Below are 23,156 nucleotides of genomic sequence, written 5' to 3'. Positions count from 1 at the left end.
ATAGTAATTATAAGCCAAAGTTATAGTTCAAAGATCTTTTATGGGCAAATTTGAAAGGCTAGATCACAGGACTAATTAGAAATCATGTAAGAAAAGGATTCTTGGACAAAAGCTATACTTTACTAATCTAAAGAAACAATCAGTGTTAAATGATACAACAATACTGATAATTCTAAGGCTAAAATTACCCTATAAAATCATTTATAGAGGTTGGTGCAAAAGTAATTGTGGGTTTTGTCATTACTTTTAATTACTTTTGCACCAGCCTAATAAGTCTATAGTAGAACCAGAAATATATTATAAGAATCTTAAATTACATTTAGGAAGATTTCCATTTAGAGAGGTAAAAGAAAGTGGCAACACTTACACAGGCAGATTTTCATAGCCTACATAATTTATTTCCATTTCTCAGTATAGGAATTATTCTATTAATGGTCTATGAACTGTATTTTTATTTTTGAGCCATCTATTAAAGATAAAATAATTGTTCCAGATATTTGCTTTGGCAGTCTCATACATATGTGGAGAAAGTCAACTTTGCTGAACAAAGGCCAAGTCATTTAAAAGTATGATCAAAGCTCATCTATTCAGGCATTAGATGTATCAGAGCATTTGAATAATATCAAATTTGATTTTTCTATTTCTTATTTAAATTTTTATAAATTATCAACAATAAAAGCCATAGAATAACAGATCAATGCTATGCAAACAGATTACTTCATGAAGAGAACAGCAGATAGGGGAAAATGAATATCAAGCTTAAGAAGACACATAATGTCTCCAAAATTGGAAATATTACTCACAGAACTTAACCTTTCCTGTCTTCTACACAATATCTAAAGAATTATGTTATAATGGAGAACAACTATAAAACAGTTAAAAATCAGGTGTTCAGGTATTTGAGGTGTTCAGGGTTTGTACACAATAAAAAAGGGAAGGACTAATGCTTTTCTAGTACAACACAAGGAAAATCAGTAGTGCTGGGGCATCATGTCTATCATACTATCTTCTGAGTGCACAGACCATTTCCTGACTTAGTATTTATTCTATTTCCACTGAGTTCAATTTCAATAACAAATACCTGTTAAAAAGTTCCTGGAAACGATGGTTTCACTTACCACAAGCTATATAATCTCCATTGGAAGCCAGGCCTACAAAGTTTTTTTCATTGATATGACCCTTGAAGGAACGTAGGCAGTATGGTTTCCCTACATTCCACAGTTTTAGCTGACTGTCTGTTGAGCTGAGGAAAAGTACAAAGAGTAAGAACTTACTTAAAATTTCTTGGCACGAAACTCATCACTACTAATTAGAGGCAATGCAGTTTGCTGGTTAAGAATGCAGGCTCTGGAGCCAGACTGAGTTAGAATGTTCATCTGTCAGCCAGGCGTGGTGGCTCACGCTTGTATTCCAAGCAATTTGGTAGGCCGAGGCAGGTGGACCACCTGAGGTCTGGAGTTCGAGACCAGCCTGGCCAACATAGCAAAACCCCGTCTCTACTAAAAATACAAAAATTAGTCGGGCATGGTAGCACGTGCCTGTAGTCCCAGCTACTTGGGAGGCTGAGGCAGGAGAATCACTTGAACCTGGGAGGCAGATGCTGCAGTGAGCGGAGATCACACCACTGCACTCCAGCCTGGGTGACAGAGTGAGACTCTGTGCCAAAAAAAAAAAGTTTTCTTTTCAACATATTCAAAGTCACCATGAAATCACAGATAAATGAACATGTCAGTGTAAAAGCCAACCAAGTAATATTTAAAACCAAAAATAATTCTACTACTATACTGCAAGTAGATAAAATATACAGTAACACATGAGTTGACTTTAATAAATAAAATACTTCTCATTCTATTGCATCAACTATGTTGTTTATCTCTTCTTTAGAAGCAATAGCTAAAATCTAATCTGAAGTTCAAATGCAATTAAACATAGGAGGATGAGATAAGGGGGGAGGGTATATAAAAAACTAGTATCTTCAGGATTTTACCCACAATTCACATATAAAAGTGCACAATACAGACCAGAATCCACACTACTTTAATTGGACAAGATTAAAAAAAAATCTACTATTTAAGAAAAAGTACATATACTCCAATATTATAGTTTACATACACCCTCAGTGACATTACAAGCTGGTAGGTAAGTACAGAGCTCTGTATTAAGCTCAACCTCTGAGGAGAGTAATACTCACGCAGAGACAATTTCCTCACCACTCACAAACTTTGCATAAGAGACTGCTTTACGGTGTCCTTTGAATACCATGATTGGCTGTTTAGTGTTACGAAGATCATAGTAGTGGACACAGTGATCTAAAACAAAACAAAATTAGATAAATGTAGTAAATGCAGAAATGGAAAGCAAAGTTAATTTTAACTGGTTTTTGGTTTTTTCATTAAAAGTTTCACATATGATGTCTAATCTCTAACAGCCAGAAAACAAAGGAAAAGGAATCCTTTTCAAATATAAGATTGGCTCTAGAAAGAGAGTATTAAGGGGTCAAAATAACTGGAAACTTAAAAATCAATCTTTGTTTTAATGATGTCATTAAAAAATGTTAATATAAACATTATGGGACATCTGGATAAACATAATGCTATATAATCTTATTTCCCATATTTGTTTTAAAAAACCATTATTTAGATATATTTTGTATATAATAAAATACACACACTAAAAATATTGTATGCAATTCAATGATCTTTACTAAATTTAACCAGCAGTTCAACCATTACCATAAATCAGTTTTAGAGTATTTCTGCACTCCGATAAGATCACTCATTTGGCATCCACCATCACAGGCAGTCTCTATTCCTGTCTGTCTCTATCACTAATTTCTACTCTAACCTTTATTATTTCCTTCCTTCTGCTTGTCTTCAGTTAGCTTTGTTATTCTTTTTAAAGACAGACACTTAAGGATACACAATTCTCTATAAACACTGCTTTGGGTGATACCACAAATTGTGATATGATGTGTTTCCATTTTCATTCAGTTTAAAATCCTTTTACATTTCCTTTGTTATTTCTTCTTTGACTAATGGGTTATTTAGTAATGTGTCACGTAATTTCCAAATACTTGCAGATGTCTCAAAGTAACTATTGTTGATTTTTAATTTAATTCCATTTTGGTCAGAAAACTATTTTGTATGTCTTCAATCATTTTAAATTTATTGACAGAAAACTGTTTTGTATGTGTTCAAGCATTTTAAATTTATTGACTTTTTTTTAGTCTTAAATATGGTGTCCCCTTGGAGACTGTTACTAACACTTGCTTGAGAAGAATGTGCATGCTTCTACTGTTGGCTGAAGTGGTCTTCGGATGTCTGTTATGTCAGATTGACAATGTTATTCAAGTCTTCTAAAACTCTGCCAATTTTCTGTCCAGTTTTTCTATGAAATATCAAAAGTGGAGTATTTTTCAACAACTTCAGTCAAAATATCTGTTTTTCCCTTAAATACCACAGATTTTCTTTTCATATATCTACAAAAAGTTTGTTTTGAGGTGTGTTGATAATTGATGTATCTTTTCACTATTGATTCTTTTACCATTATAAAATGTCTTTGTTTCTAGTACTGATTTCTACTCTAAGTATATTCTGTTTGACCTAAATATAGCCATTCTACCATTTTTGTTGACTACTACTTACATGGTATATCTTTTTCCATCCTGTTACTTTAACCTATTTGTGTCTGTGAATCTAAAGTCTATCTCTTGTAGACAGCATAAAGCTGGATTCTAATTTTTTTTTTGTAAACCCATTCTGCCAATCCCTGAATGTTACAACATTCAACATACTTACATTTAATATAATTATTAATAGGTTGCACATCTGAAATCAAAAAATCCCAAATCCTTGCTTTTGGAGTGCCAACATTTCAATCAAAGCTCCAAATGCTTCTTCATTGGAGCATTTCAGATTTTGGATTTGAGATGCTGAACAGTAAGTACAATAATACATACTTAACAATGGAGATACATTCTGAGAAATGTATCATTCAGCAATTTCATCACTGTGTGAGCATACAGTGTACTTTCACAAACCTAGATGGTATAGACTACTACACACTTAGGTTATGTGGAATAGCCTATTGTGCTCCTATGCTACAAACCTATGTATCACGTTACTGTACTGAATGCTGTAGGAAACTGTAACAATGGTAAATATTTATGTATCTAAATATAGAAAAGCTACAGTAAAAATAAGATATAAAAGGTAAAAAATGGTACACACCCATACAGGGGACTTATGATGAATGGAGTTTGCAGGACTGAAAATTGTTTTGGGTGAGTTAGTGAGTGGTAAATGAACATGAAGGCCTAAGACGTTAACAGTATACCTAGGCTACACTAAATTTACTGTAAAAAAGTGTTCTCCCTTCAGAAATAAATCAACCTTACCTTACTGTGATTTTTTGACTTTATAAACTTAAAAATTTTTTAAAGCTTTTTGACTCTTGTAATCACACTTAGCTTAAAACACATACATTGTACAGCTGGACAAAAGTATTTCCTTTTTACATTTCCTTATAAGTTAAAAAATTAAAATAGGAAAAAGCTTTTTAAACTTTTTTTGTTAAAAACTAAGAAACAGAAAATTAGCCTAGGTCTACACAGGGTCAGGATAATCAATATCACTGTTTTCACCTCCACAATTTGTCTCACTGAAAAGTCTTCAAGGGTAATGATATGCATAGAGTTGTCATCTTCTCTGATAACAGTACCTTTTTTGGAATGTCTCCTGAAGGGCCTGCCTGAGGCTGTTGTACAGTAACTTAAAAAAACAAGTGTAAGAAGTACAGTCTATAATAATGGTAAAAAGTAAATAATAAACAAGTATATAGTTATTTATTATCTTTATCAAGCATTGTGTAGTATACGTAATTGTATGTGCTAGACTTTTTGAACATTTTTTATTTTTTTTGAGTATATAGTTGGTATATAAACTTATGTGGAATATGAGATGTTTTGATACAGGCATGCAATGCATAATAATCACATCATGGAGAATGGCGTACCTACCTCAAGCATTTATCCTTTGTGTTACAATCTAATTATACACTTTCAGTTATTTGAAAATGTACAATGGGAGGTGGAGGCAAGATGGCCAAATAGGAACAGCTCCGGTCTACAGCTCCCAGAGTGAGCGACGCAGAAGACGGGTGATTTCTGCATTTCCATCTGAGGTACCAGGTTCATCTCACTAGGGAGTGCCAGACAGTGGGTGCAGGACAGTGGGTGCAGCGCACCGTGCGCGAGCCAAAGCAGGGTGAGGCATTGCCTCACTCGGGAAGCGCAAGGGGTCAGGGAGTTCCCTTTCCTAGTCAAAGAAAGGGGTGACAGACGGCACCTGGAAAATCGGGTCACACCCACCCTAATACCGCGCTTTACCGACAGGCTTAAAAAATGGCGCACCACGAGATTATATCCCGCACCTGGCTCGGAGGGTCCTACGCCCACGGAGTCTCGCTAACTGCAAGCACAGCAGTCTGAGATCAAACTGCAAGGCGGCAGCGAGGCTGGGGGAGGGGCACCTGCCATTGCCCAGGCTTGCTTAGGTAAACAAAGCAGCCGGGAAGCTAGAACTGGATGGAGCCCACCACAGCTCAAGGAGGCCTGCCTGCCTCTGTAGGCTCCACCTCTGGGGGCAGGCACAGACAAAAAGACAGCAGTAACCTCTGCAGACTTAAATGTCCCTGTCTGACAGCTTTGAAGAGAGCAGTGGTTCTCCTAGCATGCAGCTGGAGATCTGAGAATGGGCAGACTGCCTCCTCAAGTGGGTCCCTGACCCCTGACCCCCGAGCAGCCTAACTGGGAGGCACCACCCAGTAGGGGCAAACTGACACCTCACACCGCCGGGTACTGCTCTGAGACAAAACTTCCAGAGGAACGATCAGAGAACAGGATTTGCGGTTCACGAAAAGCCGCTGTTCTGCAGCCACCGCTGCTGGGACCCAGGCAAACAGGGTCAGGAGTGGACCTCTAGCAAACTACAACAGACCTGCAGCTGAGGGTCCTGTCTGTTACAAGGAAAACTAACAAACAGAAAGGACATCCACACCAAAAACCCATCTGTATATCACCACCATCAAAGACCAAAAGTAGATAAAACCACAAAGATGGGGAAAAAACAGAGCAGAAAAACGAAACTCTAAAAAGCAGAGTGCCTCTCCTCCTCCAAAGGAATGCAGCTCCTCACCAGCAACGCAACAAAGCTGGACGGAGAATGCTTTGACGAGTTGAGAGAAGAAGGTTTCAGACGATCAAACTACTCTGAGCTAAAGGAGGAAACTCAAACCAAAGGCAAAGAAGTTGAAAACTTTGAAAAAAATTTAGAAGAATGTATAACTAGAATAACCAATACAGAGAAGTGCTTAAAGGAGCTGATGGAGCTGAAAGCCAAGGCTCGAGAACTACGTGAAGAATGCAGAACCCTCAGGAGCCGAAGAGATGAACTGGAAGAAAGGGTATCAGTGATGGCAGATGAAATGAATGAAATGAAGCGAGAAGGGAAGTTTAGAGAAAAAAGAATAAAAAGAAATGAGCAAAGCCTCCAAGAAATATGGGACTATGTGAAAAGACCAAATCTACATCTGATTGGTGTACCTGAAAGTGATGGGGAGAATGGAACCAAGTTGGAAAACACTCTGCAGGATATTATCCAGGAGAACTTCCCCAATCTAGCAAGGCAGGCCAACTTTCAGATTCAGGAAATATAGAGAACGCCACAAAGATACTCCTCAAGAAGAGCAACTCCAAGACACATAATTGTCAGATTCACCAAAGTTGAAATGAAGGAAAAAATGTTAAGGGCAGCCAGAGGGAAAGGTCGGGTTACCCACAAAGGGAAGCCCATCAGACTAACAGCGGATCTCTGGGCAGAAACTCTACAAGCCAGAAGAGAGTGGGGGCCAATATTCAACATTCTTAAAGAAAAGAATTTTCAACCCAGAATTTCATATCCAGCCAAACTAAGCTTCATAAGTGAAGGAGAAATAAAATACTTTACAGACAAACAAATGCTGAGAGAATTTGTCACCACCAGGCCTGCCCTAAAAGAGCTCCTGAAGGAAGCACTAAACATGGAAAGGAACAACCCATACCAGCCACTGCAAAATCATGCCAAATTGTAAAGCCCATCGAGGCTAGGAAGAAACTGCATCAACTAACGAGCAAAATAACCAGCTAACATCATAATGACAGGATCAAATTCACACATAACAATCTTAACTTTAAAGGTAAATGGACTAAATGCTCCAATGAAAAGACACAGACTGGCAAATTGGATAAAGAGTCAAGACCCATCAGTGTGCTGTATTAAGGAAACCCGTCTCACGTGCAGAGACACACATAGGCTCAAAATAAAAGGATGGAGGAAGATCTACCAAGCAAATGGAAAACAAAAAAAGGCAGGGGTTGCAATCCTAGTCTCTGATAAAACAGACTTTAAACCAACAAAGATCAAAAGAGACAAAGAAGGCCATTACATAATAGTAAAGAAATCAATTCAACAAGAAGAGCTAACTATGCTAAATATATATGCACCCAATACAGGAGCACCCAGATTCATAAAGCAAGTCCTGAGTGACCTACAAAGAGACTTAGAGTCCCACACAATAATAATGGGAGACTTTACCACCCCACTGTCAACATTAGACAGATCAATGAGACAGAAAGTCAACAAGGATACCCAGGAATTGAACTCAGCTCTGCACCAAGCAGACTTAATAGACATCTACAGAACTCTCCACCCCAAATCAATAGAATATACATTTTTTTCAGCACCACACAACACCTATTCCAAAATTGACCACACAGTTGGAAGTAAAGCTCTCCTCAGCAAATGCAAAAGATCAGAAATTATAACAAACTGTCTCTCAGACCACAGTGCAATCAAACTAGAACTCAGGATTAAGAATCTCACTCAAAACTGCTCAACTACATGGAAAGTGAACAACTTGCTCCTGAATGACTACCGGGTACATAACGAAATGAAGGCAGAAATAAAGATGTTCTTTGAAACCAACAAGAACAAAGACACAACATACCAGAATCTCTGGGACACATTCAAAGCAGTGTGTAGAGGGAAATTTATAGCACTAAATGCTCACAAGACAAAGCAGGAAGGATCCAAAATTGACACCCTAACATCACAATTAAAAGAACTAGAAAAGCAAGAGCAAACACATTCAAAAGCTAGCAGAAGGCAAGAAATAATTAAACTCAGAGCAGAACTGAAGGAAATAGAGACACAAAAAACCCTTCAAAAAAATTAATGAATCCAGGAGCTGGTTTTTTGAAAGGATCAACAAAATTGATAGACCACTAGCAAGACTAATAAAGAAGAAAAGAGAGAAGAATCAAATAGATGCAATAAAAAATGATAAAGGGGATATCACCACCGGTCCCACAGAAATACAAACTACCATCAGAGAATACTACAAACACCTCTACACAAATAAACGTGAAAATCTAGAAGAAATGGATAAATTCCTCGACACATACACTCTCCCAAGACTAAACCAGGAAGAAATTGAATCTCTGAATAGACCAATAACAGGCTCTGAAATTGTGGCAAGAATCAATAGCTTACCAACCAAAAAGAGTCCAGGACCAGATGGATTCACAGCCGAATTCTACCAGAGGTACAAGGAGGAACTGGTACCATTCCTTCTGAAACTATTCCAATCAACAGAAAAAGAGAGAATCCTCCCTAACTCATTTTATGAGGCTAGCATCATGCTGATACCAAAGCCTGGCAGAGACACAACCAAAAAAGAGAATTTTAGACCAATATCCTTGATGAACATTGAAGCAAAAATCCTCAATAAAATACTGGAAAAACGAATCCAGCAGCACATCAAAAAGCTTATCCACCATGATCAAGTGGGCTTCATCCCTGGGATGCAAGGCTGGTTCAATACATGCAAATCAATAAATGTAATCCAGCATATAAACAGAACCAAAGACAAAAACCACATGGTTATCTCAATAGATGTGGAAAAGGCCTTTGACAAAATTCAACAACCCTTTGTGCTAAAAACTCTCAATAAATTAGGTATTGATGGGATATATCTCAAAATAATAAGAGCTATCTATGACCAACCCACAGCCAATATCGTACTGAATGGGCAAAAACTGGAAGCATTCCCTTTGAAAACTGGCACAAAACAGGGATGCCCTCTCTCACCACTCCTCTTCAACATAGTGTTGGAAGTTCTGGCCAGGGCAATTAGGCAGGAGAAGGAAATAAAGGGTATTCAATTAGGAAAAGAGGAAGTCAAATTGTCCCTGTTTGCAGATGATATGATTGTATATCTAGAAAACCCCATCGTCTCAGCCCAAAATCTCCTTAAGCTGATAAGCAACTTCAGCAAAGTCTCAGGATACAAAATCAATATGCAAAAATCACAAGCATTCTTATACACCAACAACAGACAAACAGAGGGCCAAATCATGAGTGAACTCCCATTCACAACTGCTTCAAAGAGAATAAAATATCTAGGAATCCAACTTACAAGGGACATGAAGGACCTCTTCAAGGAGAACTACAAACCACTGCTCAGTGAAATAAAAGAGCATACAAACAAATGGAAGAACATTCCATGCTCATGGGTAGGAAGAATCAATATCGTGAAAATGGCCATACTGCCCAAGGTAATTTATAGATTCAATGCCATCCCCATCAAGCTACCAATGACTTTCTTCACAGAATTGGAAAAAACTACTTTCAAGTTCATATGGAACGAAAAAAGAGCCCGCATCGCCAAGTCAATCCTAAGCCAAAAGAACAAAGCTGGAGCCATCACGCTACCTGACTTCAAACAATACTACAAGGCTACAGTTACCAAAACAGCATGGTACTGGTACCAAAACAGAGATATAGATCAATGGAACAGAACAGAGCCCTCAGAAATAACGCCACATATCTACAACTATCTGATGTTTGACAAACCTGACAAAAACAAGCAATGGGGAAAGGATTCCCTATTTAATAAATGGTGCTGGGAAAACTGGCTAGCCATATGTAGAAAGCTGAAACTGGATCCTTTCCTTACACCTTATACAAAAATCAATTCAAGATGGATTAAAGACTTACATGTTAGACCTAAAACCATAAAAACCCTAGAAGAAAACCTAGGCAATACCATTCAGGACATAGGCATGGGTAAGGACTTCATGTCTAAAACACCAAAAGCAATGGCAACAAAAGCCAAAATTGACAAATGGGATCTAATTAAACTAAAGAGGTTCTGCACAGCAAAAGAAACTACCATCAGAGTGAACAGGCAACCTATAAAATGGGAGAAAATTTTCACAACCTACTCATCTGACAAAGGGCTAATATCCAGAATCTACAAAGAACTCAAACAAATTTACAAGAAAAAAACAAACAACTCCATGAAAAAGTGGGCAAAGGAAATGAACAGACACTTCTCAAAAGAAGACATTTATGCAGCCAAAAAACACATGAGAAAATGCTCACCATCACTGGCTATCAGAGAAATGCAAATCAAAACCACAATGAGATACCATCTCACACCAGTTAGAATGGCAATCATTAAAAACTCAGGAAACAACAGGTGCTGGAGAGGATGTGGAGAAATAGGAACACTTTTACACTGTTGGTGGGACTGTAAACTAGTTCAACCATTGTGGAAGTCAGTGTGGCGATTCCTCGGGGATCTAGAACTAGAAATACCATTTGACCCAGCCATCCCATTACTGGGTATATACCCAAAGGACTATAAATCATGCTGCTATAAAGACACATGCACACATTATGTTTATTGCGGCACTACTCACAATAGCAAAGACTTGGAGCCAACCCAAAAGTCCAACAGTGATAGACTGGATTAAGAAAATGTGGCACATATACACCATGGAATACTATGCAGCCATAAAAAATGATGAGTTCATGTCCTTTGTAGGGACATGGATGAAATTCGAAATCATCATTCTCAGTAAACTATCGCAAGAACAAAAAAACCAAACACCGCATATTCTCACTCATAGGTGGGAATTGAACAATGACAACACATGGACACAGGAAGGGGAACATCACACTCTGGGGACTGTTGTGGGGTCGGGGGAGGGGGGAGGGATAGCTTTAGGAGATATACCTAATGCTAAATGACGAGTTAATGGATGCAGCACACCAGCATGGCACATGTATACATATGTAACTAACCTGCACATTGTGCACATGTACCCTAAAACTTAAAGTATAATAATAATAAAATTAAAAAAAGAGAAAAAAAAGAAAAAAAATAGAACCATGGATTAACAGGCATTCAGAAAATGTTAAAAAATAATTATCTTCTGTGAATGGAAATATATTTAAAAACTAAATCTGTATATAGCATTTCAGGACTTCTGCAAATTATGAAATCTTTCATCTAGTACCAGGGTTATTACATCCATTTAGGATACTCACAGATAGTTCATAATGTACAATAGTCCAGAGATGATTTTACCTTTCTGGTGTAAGTTAATTAAAATTTGGAAGGAACTCATTTCTCTTTCCTCATACACATTTTTGGTGTATTCAAAAAACATAAGGTAATCCTAGGTAGGATAAGGTAAAGCCTAGGTAATCATTTGGAAATATTTTGTGTTTATTTCAGTGCCCGTTAAGCAATAACGGAATGGAACTTCATTGAGTGGTACTGATTTATCAGATTACATGGCACACTCAATTCCACTCATGTTAATGATAAAGATATGCTCCAGTACTTGCAAAGCAGAGCACAACTGATGGGTTTCTATGACTCTCTATTTTGTTTTATGTCTTTCCATTTTAAAACACATCCGTGACTTAACTGAGCATTGTGGACAGTTTTCTACCCATGATGGTATGAGAAAGTAAATGTAGCATCTAATAGCAAATAAAAAATTAAAAATAAAAATGTACAATTAAATTATTATTGACTATAGTCACCTTGTTATGCTACCAAATACTAGGTCTTACTCATTCTGTGTATTTTTTGTAGCCATTAACCACCTCTACTTCCCCCAACAGCCCAAGTACCCTTCCCAGACTCTGGTAACCATCCTTCTACTCTCTATGTCCATGAGTTCAATTGTTTTCATTTTTAGATCCCACAAATAAGTGAGAATCCGTGATGTTTGTCTTTCTATGCCAGGCTTATTTCACTTTACATAATGATCTCCAGTTCCATCCATGTTGTTGCAAATGACAGAATCTCATTCTTTTTTTTTTAATGGCTGAATAGTACTCCATTTTGTATATGTACCACATTTCCCTTATTCATTCATCTGTTGATGGATACAAAGTTTGCTTCCAAATCTTGGCTACTGCGAACAGTGCCGCAAAAAACATGGGAATGCAGATAGCTCTTTCATATAGAAGTTGCCTTTCTGTTGGGTATATACCCAGCAGTGGGACTGCTGGGTAATATGGTAGCTCTAGTTTTAATTTTTTAGGAATCTCCAAACCATTCTTCATAGTGGTTGTACCAATTTACATTCCCACCACTGTACAAGGGTTCCCTTTTCTCCACATCCTCACCAGCATTTGTTTACTGCCTAACTTTTGGATAAGTCATTTTAACTGGGGTGAGATAATATCTCATTGTAGCCATGATTTGCATTTCTGATGATCAATGATGTTGAGCACTTTTACATATACCAGTTTGCCATTTATATGTCTTCTTTTGAGAAATGTCTATTCAAATCTTTTACCCATTTTAAAATGGATTATTAGATTTTTTTCCCTACAAAATTGTCTGAGCTCCTTATATATTCTGGTTATTAATCACTTGTCAGATGAGTAGTTTGCAAATATTTTCTCCCATTCTGTGGGTTGTCTCTGCACTTTGTTGACTGTTGCCTTCGCTGTGCAGAAGCTTTTTAACTTGATATGATCCCATTTGTCCATTTTTGCTTTGGCTGCTTGCGGGATATTACTAAAGAAATTTTTGCTTAAACCAAAGTACTGGAGATTTCCCCCAGTGTTTTCTTGTAGTAGTTTTGTAGTTTGAAGTCTTAGATTTAAGTCTTTAATCCATTGTGACTTGATTTTCATATATGGTGACAGACAGAGGTCTAGCTCCATTCTTCCGCAAATGGATATCCAGTTTTCCCATTGGCATTTATTGAAAAGACTGTCTTTTCTCCAGTGTATGTTCTTGGCAACTTTGTCAAAAATGAGTCCACTGTAGGTGTGCTATACTTTTATTTAACTGGTAGCATAGAATTGTTTACACTAGTATCACTGTAAACATGTGAGTGATGTCTGCACTATGAAGTTATAATGGCTATGACAACATTAGAAGTTTAAAATTTTTTACCTCCATTTTAATCTTATGGGACCACTGTCATATATGTGGTCTCTCACTGATTGAAATGTCATTATACACTGCATGACTCTACAATGTAAATATTTAAAAAAAATGAAATCCAAAACACATCTGGTCCTCAGCATTTTGGAAAAAGGGTTCTCAACCTGTATATGGTAGAATTTTTACATGCAATGTTGCTTTTTTTTTTGTTATGTCATTTGCTCTTTTATGCCTCCATTATTACCTTACTTTGTGTTATACAGATATTTTCTAGTGTATCATTTTAGTTTGAGTATATTTTAAAAGTTATTTTTCAGAGTGTTTTTTCTGGGGATTATAATTGGCATGTTAAATTAAAATAACCTAGTTCAGATGATCACTAATTTAATTTCAATACTATGTCAAAATTCTGCTGCAATATACTCCATCTCCTTTCCTCCCCAACCTTTGAAACATTATGGCCATACATATTACACCTTTCTATGTTATATGTTCATCAACAATTTTAGAATTACTATTTTAGTCAATTGTCTTTCAAACCCTTTCCAGTTTAGAAAAAAGGAAGTGCAGCTCGCTGCCAAAGCGCATTTAATTTTACATGAACACTCTCTTCAAGGCTACTGCAAATCTGACTGATTTTTAGTGTGAAAATAAAATATAAAACTCTTCTTGGGAGTTATTTCTAAAGAGAATTAACATCAGAATTGTCTGAATCATCAGAAACATCTATTTTAAAAAACCTGGATTCATCAAATGAACCTCTAGGCAGCAAGTATTTGAGTACGATGTTAACATCATGCATAAGAATGCTATGTTTTCTAAGGATCTGACATTTTCAGCGATTGAGTATAGTAATTCTCTGTCAAATTTTCTCGATTTTTGTTTGTGTAAATGGAAATACCACTACTAAAAACAGAACGCTATGGACAGAATGATGTCTTTTGTTTCCAAAGTTGATATACTACAGTGATGTAAAAATAATAATAAAAGCGAGATGTTTCGTGGCAAAGTTATCTCAGGGTAAACAACTGCAGCCGCAAGTGCCACCAGCAAGTATTCTCAGGGCAAATGAGTAAAGGGTAAAATCAGAATAAAAATTCTTTACAAAAAAATTCATCTAAACTATCTTTTTATATACCGATATGATTATCTTAACCAGTTCTCTTTACTACTTTGTGGACTTACATTACAGTCTAGTATCCCTTTATTTCGGCCTGCAGAACTCTCTCTGGTATTTCTTATGGGGTAGGTCTCCTGACAAAGAACTCACTCAGTTTATCTGGGAATATCTTAATTCCCCCTTCATTTTTGATGAAGAGTTTTGCTGAATATAAACTTCTTTATTGACAATCTTTTCCTTTCAATACTTTAAACATATCCTACTGCCTGCTGGCAGTCATGATTTCTGCTGAGAAGTCATCAGAAATGTTAACATTAATCTTAATGAGGATCCCTGGTACTTGCTGAGCAACTTTTTGATTGCCATTTCCAAGACTCTCTGCCTGCCTTTCAAGAGTTTCAATATGATGAGTTTAGATGTACATCTTACCTACTTGGGGTTTACTGAGCTTTTTGGATGTGTGGATTGATGTTTTCCATCCAATTTGCAAAAATACTGGCCATCATTTCTTTAAATATTTTCTACCTCTTTCTCTCTCCTCATCTTTTGGAAATCTACAAATGTTGGCATGCTTGATGGTGTCTCCAGGTTTCTGAAGTTCATTTTTTCTTTTATTCTTTTTTCTTTGTATTCTTTACAATGGATAATCACAACTGACCTATCTCCAAGTTTACTGATTCTTTCTTTTTTAATTTTTATTTATTTTTTATTATACTTTAAGTTTTAGGGTACATGTGCACATTGTGCAGGTTAGTTACATATGTATACATGTGCCATGCTGGTGTGCTGCACCCACTAACTCATCATCTAGCATTAGGTATATCTCCCAATGCTATCCCTTCCCCTTCCCCCCCACCCCACAACAGTCCCCAGAGTGTGATGTTCCCCTTCCTGTGTCCATGTGATCTCATTGTTCAATTCCCACCTATGAGTGAGAATATGCGGTGTTTGGTTTTTTGTTCTTGTGATAGTTTACTGAGAATGATGATTTCCAATTTCATCCATGTCCCTACAAAGGACATGAACTCATCATTTTTTACAGCTGCATAGTATTCCATGGTGTATATGTGCCACATTTTCTTAATCCAGTCTATCATTGTTGGACATTTGGGTTGGCTCCAAGTCTTTGCTATTGTGAATAGTGCCGCAATAAACATAATGTGTGCATGTGTCTTTATAGCAGCATGATTTATAGTCCTTTGGGTATATACCCAGTAATGGGATGGCTGGGTCAAATGGTATTTCTAGTTCTAGATCCCTGAGGAATCGCCACACTGACTTCCACAATGGTTGAACTAGTCTACAGTCCCACCAACAGTGTAAAAGTGTTCCTATTTCTCCACATCCTCTCCAGCACCTGTTGTTTCCTGAGTTTTTAATGATTGCCATTCTAACTGGTGTGAGATGGTATCTCATTGTGGTTTTGATTTGCATTTTTCTGATGGCCAGTGATGATGAGCATTTTCTCATGTGTTTTTTGGCTGCATAAATGTCTTCTTTTGAGAAGTCTCTGTTCATGTCCTTTGCCCACTTTTTGATGGGGTTGTTTTCTTGTAAATTTGTTTGAGTTCATTGTAGATTCTGGATATTAGCCCTTTGTCAGATGAGTAGGTTACGAAAATTTTCTCCCATTCTGTAGGTTGCCTGTTCACTCTGATGGTAGTTTCTTTTGCTGTGCAGAAGCTCTTTAGTTTAATTAGATCCCATTTGTCAATTTTGGCTTTTGTTGCCATTGCTTTTGGTGTTTTAGACATGAAGTCCTTGCCCATGCCTATGTCCTGAATGGTATTGCCTAGGTTTTCTTCTAGGGTTTTTATGGTTTTAGGTCTAACATGTAAGTCTTTAATCCATCTTGAATTGATTTTTGTATAAGGTGTAAGGAAAGGATCCAGTTTCAGCTTTCTACATATGGCTAGCCAGTTTTCCCAGCACCATTTATTAAATAGGGAATCCTTTCCCCATTGCTTGTTTTTGTCAGGTTTGTCAAACATCAGATAGTTGTAGACATGTGGCGTTATTTCTGAGGGCTCTGTTCTGCTCCATTGATCTATATCTCTGTTTTGGTACCAGTACCATGCTGTTTTGGTTACTGTAGCCTTGTAGTATAGTTTGAAGTCAGGTAGTGTGATGCCTCCAGCTTTGTTCTTTTGGCTTAGGATTGACTTGGCGATGTGGGCTCTTTTTTCGTTCCATATGAACTTGAAAGTAGTTTTTTCCAATTCTGTGAAGAAAGGCGTTGGTAGCTTGATGGGGATGGCATTGAATCTGTAAATTACCCTGGGCAGTATGGCCATTTTCACGATATTGATTCTTCCTACCCATGAGCATGGAATGTTCTTCCATTTGTTTGTATCCTCTTTTATTTCATTGAGCAGTGGTTTGTAGTTCTCCTTGAAGAGGTCCTTCACATCCCTTGTAAGTTGGATTCCTAGGTATTTTATTCTCTTTGAAGCAATTGTGAATGGGAGTTCACTCATGATTCGGCTCTCTGTTTGTCTGTTGTTGGTGTGTAAGAATGCTTGTGATTTTTGTATATTGATTTTGTATCCTGAGACTTTGCTGAAGTTGCTTATCAGCTTAAGGAGATTTTGGGCTGAGACGATGCGGTTTTCTAGATATACAATCATGTCATCTGCAAACAGGGACAATTTGATTTCCTCTTTTCCTAATTGAATACCCTTTATTTCCTTCTCCTGCCTAATTGCCCTGGCCAGAACTTCCAACACTATGTTGAAGAGGAGTGGTGAGAGAGGGCATCCCTGTTTTGTGCCAGTTTTCAAAGGGAATGCTTCCAGTTTTTGCCCATTCAGTACGATATTGGCTGTGGGTTGGTCATAGATAGCTCTTATTATTTTGAAATATGTCCCATCAATACCTAATTTATTGAGAGTTTTTAGCATGAAGGGTTGTTGAATTTTGTTGAAGGCTTTTTCTGCATCTATTGAGATAATCATGTGGTTTTTGTCTTTGGCTCTGTTTATATGCTGGATTACATTTATTGATTTGCATGTATTGAACCAGCCTTGCATCCCAGGGATGAAGCCCACTTGATCATGGTGGATAAGCTTTTTGATGTGCTGCTGGATTTGTTTTGCCAGTATTTTATTGAGGATTTTTGCATCAATGTTCATCAAGGATATTGGTCTAAAATTCTCTTTTTTGGTTGTGTCTCTGCCAGGCTTTGGTATCAGCATGATGCCAGCCTCATAAAATGAGTTAGGGAGGATTCTCTCTTTTTCTATTGATTGGAATAGTTTCAGAAGGAATGGTACCAGTTCCTCCTTGTACCTCTGGTAGAATTCGGCTGTGAATCCATCTGGTCCTGGACTCTTTTTGGTTGGTAAGCTATTGATTCTTGCCACAATTTCAGAGCCTGTTATTGGTCTACTCAGAGACTCAATTTCTTCCTGGTTTAGTCTTGGGAGAGTGTATGTGTCGAGGAATTTATCCATTTCTTCTAGATTTTCTAGTTTATTTGTGTAGAGGTGTTTGTAGTATTCTCTGATGGTAGTTTGTATTTCTGTGGGATCGGTGGTGATATCCCCTTTATCATTTTTTATTGCGTCTATTTGATTCTTCTCTCTTTTCTTATTAGTCTTGTTAGTGGTCTATCAATTTTGTTGATCCTTTCAAAAAACCAGCTCCTGGATTCATTAATTTTTTGAAGGGTTTTTTGTGTCTCTATTTCCTTCAGTTCTGCTCTGATTTTAGTTATTTCTTGCCTTCTGCTAGCTTTTGAATGTGTTTGGTCTTGCTTTTCTAGTTCTTTTAATTGTGATGTTAGGGTGTCAATTTTGGATCTTTCCTGCTTTCTCTTGTGGGCATTTAGTGCTGTAAATTTCCCTCTACACGCTGCTTTGAATGTGTCCCAGAGATTCTGGTATGTTGTGTCTTTGTTCTTGTTGGTTTCAAAGAACATCTTTATTTCTGCCTTCATTTCGTTATGTACCCAGTAGTCATTCAGGAGCAGGTTGTTCAGTTTCCATGAAGTTGAGCGGTTTTGAGTGAGATTCTTAATCCTGAGTTCTAGTTTGATTGCACTGTGGTATGAGAGATAGTTTGTTATAATCTCTGTTCTTTTACATTTGCTGAGGAGAGCTTTACTTCCAAGTATGTGGTCAATTTTGGAATAGGTGTGGTGTGGTGCTGAAAAACATGTATATTCTGTTGATTTGGGGTGGAGAGTTCTGTAGATGTCTATTAGGTCTGCTTGGTGCAGAGCTGAGTTCAATTCCTGGGTATCCTTGTTGACTTTCTGTCTCGTTGATCTGTCTAATGTTGACAATGGGGTGTTAAATCTCCCATTATTAATGTGTGGGAGTCTAAGTCTCTTTGTAGGTCACTCAGGACTTGCTTTATGAATCTGGGTGCTCCTGTATTGGGTGCATATATATTTAGGATAGTTAGCTCTTCCTGCTGAATTGATCCCTTTACCATTATGAAATGGCCTTCTTTGTCTCTTTTGATCTTTGTTGGTTTAAAGTCTGTTTTATCAGAGACTAGGATTGCAACCCCTGCCTTTTTTTGTTTTCCATTTGCTTGGTAGATCTTCCTCCATCCTTTTATTTTGAGCCTATGTGTGTCTCTGCACATGAGATGGGTTTCCTTAATACAGCACACTGATGGGTCTTGACTCTTTATCCAATTTGCCAGTCTGTGTCTTTTCATTGGAGCATTTAGTCTATTTATATTTAAAGTTAATATTGTTATGTGTGAATTTGATCCTGTCATTATGATGTTAGCTGGTGATTTTGCTCGTTAGTTGATGCAGTTTCTTCCTAGCCTCGATGGGCTTTACAATTTGGCATGATTTTGCAGTGGCTGGTATGGGTTGTTCCTTTCCATGTTTAGTGCTTCCTTCAGGAGCTCTTTTAGGGCAGGCCTGGTGGTGACAAAATCTCTCAGCATTTGCTGGTCTGTAAAGTATTTTATTTCTCCTTCACTTATGAAGCTTAGTTTGGCTGGATATGAAATTCTGGGTTGAAAATTCTTTTCTTTAAGAATGTTGAATATTGGCCCCCACTCTCTTCTTGCTTGCAGGGTTTCTGCCGAGAGATCCGCTGTTAGTCTGATGGGCTTCCCTTTGTGGGTAACCCGACCTTTCTCTCTGGCTGCCCTTAACATTTTTTCCTTCATTTCAACTTTGGTGAATCTGACAATTATGTGTCTTGGAGTTGCTCTTCTCGAGGAGTATCTTTGTGGCGTTCTCTGTATTTCCTGAATCTGAACGTTGGCCTGCCTTGCTAGATTGGGGAAGTTCTCCTGGATAATATCCTGCAGAGTGTTTTCCAACTTGGTTCCATTCTCCGCATCACTTTCAGGTACACCAATCAGATGTAGATTTGGTCTTTTCACGTAGTCCCAAATTTCTTGGAGGCTTTGCTCATTTCTTTTTATTCTTTTTTCTCTAAACTTCCCATCTCGCTTCATTTCATTCATCTTCCATCGCTGATACCCTTTCTTCCAGTTGATCGCATCGGCTCCTGAGGCTTCTGCATTCTTCACATAGTTCTCGAGCCTTGGTTTTCAGCTCCATCAGCTCCTTTAAGCACTTCTCTGTATTGGTTATTCTAGTTATACATTCTTCTAAATTTTTTTCAATGTTTTCAACTTCTTTGCCTTTGGTTTGCATGTCCTCCCGTAGCTCAGAGTAATTTGATCGTCTGAAGCCTTCTTCTCTCAGCTCGTCAAAGTCATTCTCCATCCAGCTTTGTTCTGTTGCTGGTGAGGAACTGCGTTCCTTTGGAGGAGGAGAGGCGCTCTGGTTTTTAGAGTTTCCAGTTTTTCTGTTCTGTTTTTTCCCCATCTTTGTGGTTTTATCTACTTTTGGTCTTTGATGATGGTGATGTACAGATGGGTTTTTGGTGTGGATGTCCTTTCTGTTTGTTAGTTTTCCTTGTAACAGACAGGACCCTCAGCTGCAGGTCTGTTGGAATACCCTGCTGTGTGAGATGTCAGTGTGCCCCTGCTGGGGGGTGTCTCCCAGTTAGGCTGCTCGGGGGTCAGGGGTCAGGCACCCACTTGAGGAGGCAGTCTGCCTGTTCTCAGATCTCCAGCTGTGTGCTGGGAGAACCACTGCTCTCTTCAAAACTGTCAGACAGGGACATTTAAGTCTGCAGAGGTTACTGCTGTCTTTTTGTTTGTCTGTGCCCTGCCCCCAGAGGTGGAGCCTACAGAGTCAGGCAGGCCTCCTTGAGCTGTGGTGGGCTCCACCCAGTTTGAGCTTCGGGGCTGCTTTGTTTACCTAAGCAAGCCTGTGCAATGGCGGGCGCCCCTCCCCCAGCCTCGCTGCCGCCTTGCAGTTTGATCTCAGACTGCTGTGCTAGCAATCAGCGAGACTCCGTGGGCGTAGGACCCTCGGAGCCAGGTGCGGGATATAATCTCGTGGTGCGCCGTTTTTTAAGCCGGTCGGAAAAGTGCAGTATACGGGTGGGAGTGACCCGATTTTCCAGATGCGTCCGTCACCCCTTTCTTTGACTCGGAAAGGGAACTCCCTGACCCCTTGCGCTTCCCGAGTGAGGCAATGCCTCGCCCTGCGTCAGCTCGGGCACGGTGCGCGCACCTACTGTTCTGCACCCACTGTCTGGCACTTCCTAGTGAGATGAACCCGGTACCTCAGATGGAAATGCAGAAATCACCCATCTTCTGCGTTGCTCACGCTGGGAGCTGTAGACTGGAGCTGTTCCTATTCGGCCATCTTGGCTCCTCCTGATTCTTTCTTTTGACAGGTCAAATTTTCTCATGAACCTCTCTAATGAATTTTTCATGTTTAGTTATGATACTTTCAACAACAAAATTATTTGTTTTTATTTCTTTTTGTTAATATTCTCTATTTGATAAAGTATATTTGTCATATTTTCCTTTAACTCTTTGTGGTTTAATTACCTTTTTTGAATATATTTGTAATAACTAATTACAAATATATAAGCCCTATAGCTAGGATAATTTCTACTAAGAATTTTTCTTGTTTGTGTATACCTTTTTTTACTGAAAAGCAGACACTTTGGAAAATACTATGTGGCAATTGTGGACTCAGTTCTTCCTCCTGGTTTTCTTCCAGCTCAGCTTTTTGCTATTGGTGGTGTTGCTGTTTGTGGTTTAATGACTTCCCTGGGACTAAATCTGTTCAGCCTGTAATTCCTACTGCATGGAGCCACTGACATCTTTAATGAGTTTTTTATTTATTTTTGTTTTTATTTTTAAGTCCAGCTGAGTAGGAGTTGTTCCTGGGTCAGCAACACTTAGCAGTAACAAGATTTCCTTAATGCTTTGCACGATTTGTGTGTATGTTGCGGAATGCTTTCAGAGCTTAAATCTGCCTTAGCCTTCACTTCCTGCTTACACAGAGCTCATGGTCAACCAGAGGTGAAGACTGGGGCTCTCTGCAGTTTTTCCTGGATATGCACACTACACCTGGCACATGTGCATAGCATTCTACAACTAGGTACATGTCAGAGCTTCTTGACCCCCACCTTTGGCTGTTTTGTTGTCCAGATCTTTGTTTTCAATTTTTAGCTGTGCCTTGATTGCCCAACTGGTACTAGAGTCTGACACAGCTGTGATACTGCATCTGATTATTTTCAACAATACTGTGGGTATCGACAGGTATTTTCCCATGGAGATTTTGAGTTGGGTCAAATAGTAACAATATTCTAATATTTCACAATTCAAAAACATTTTAATACATAATTTCTCAAGTTATTTCATAAGGTGACAATAATTTGGTATTATAAAAATAACATAGTACCGTATAATAATATACTAACGTATTCTCATGTTAATACAAAAGGGGTGTAATATGTGAAAGGCATATAAGTAAAGGTTAAATTATGTCCTTGTGTACTGCATAAAAGTTTTACAGTAGCTAAAAATTGCGTACTGCACGAAGGTTTTTACAGTGAGTTATCAAATGACAGATGTTTCTATAGACGTGACAACTTCAAAAGAAACTGTATTGGAGTACTCATAACCAGTTTGGTATGTTGAGTGGTGACTTATTTTCAGCAAAATTATACCAGTTAATCTGATTATTGTTATTATTATGCCATCATATTGTTATTTTGAATTTTGATTTTATATATTGCATTTATTAATAATTAGAATTTGTTCTGAGTTATAGTTACTTAGGAGACAGGGGCATATGAAGATGGTCTACACCTTTACATTTTTATATATATTGTAGTAACATTATGATGTTAAGTTATAAGTTTAGGTTACTTGGGGGGGGGTCCGCAATAATTTTCTTTCCTTTATAAAGGACGGTATGTCTTTATATTTCTGAAGCATTGCCATAATTGAAAAAGTATGCTTAATAATGAGGAATTAGGGTACAGTCAATTACTGTTTTTCCTTTTCCCCTTTTAGCTTTGAAAAAAATATCCAGTCTGCAACGAAGTTGAAAGAACAGCACAATGAATAACCTTGTACCATTTATTCTAGACTCACCAACTGTAAATGTTTCACCATATTTGCTTTACCCACACCCCAAACACACACCGCCTCTTGTCTCTCTCTCTCTCTGTCCCCTGTACCGCTGAACCACTTTAAGTTTCAAACATCAGGATATTTGACTTTTAAAAACTTCAGCCTCTACCTTCTACAAACAAAACCTTTCCTATGTACACAATATCAAGAAAATTAATATTGATATAATATACAATGCATCCTATATTCAGATATCTCCCAACTGTTTAAAAAAGGGCCTGAATATTTATTAAGTTTTTACTAATGGGTCACT

The 23,156-nt window shown here is 37.9% G+C and overlaps 1 protein-coding gene across 16 annotated transcripts in view; it reads right to left on the bottom strand.

The window, feature by feature from the left end:
• COP1 (COP1 E3 ubiquitin ligase) overlaps positions 1-23,156 on the bottom strand; it is a 273,082-nt gene that overhangs the window by 51,710 nt on the left and 198,216 nt on the right. For all 16 annotated transcript variants that reach the window (XM_514018.6, XM_009438784.3, XM_001153038.6 and 13 more), the window contains 2 exons: positions 2,192-2,309; positions 1,119-1,243 (listed from right to left, as the gene is read on the bottom strand). In XM_514018.6, the coding sequence (XP_514018.2) occupies positions 1,119-1,243; positions 2,192-2,309 (243 nt within the window). The remainder of the gene's footprint in view (positions 1-1,118; positions 1,244-2,191; positions 2,310-23,156) is intronic.

This window comes from Pan troglodytes, chromosome 1 (assembly GCF_028858775.2).
Source record: "Pan troglodytes isolate AG18354 chromosome 1, NHGRI_mPanTro3-v2.0_pri, whole genome shotgun sequence".
Lineage (NCBI taxonomy): Eukaryota > Metazoa > Chordata > Mammalia > Primates > Hominidae > Pan > Pan troglodytes.
The sequence above is the reverse complement of the archived record's forward strand: the minus strand, read 5'-3'. Positions and strand labels throughout refer to the sequence as shown.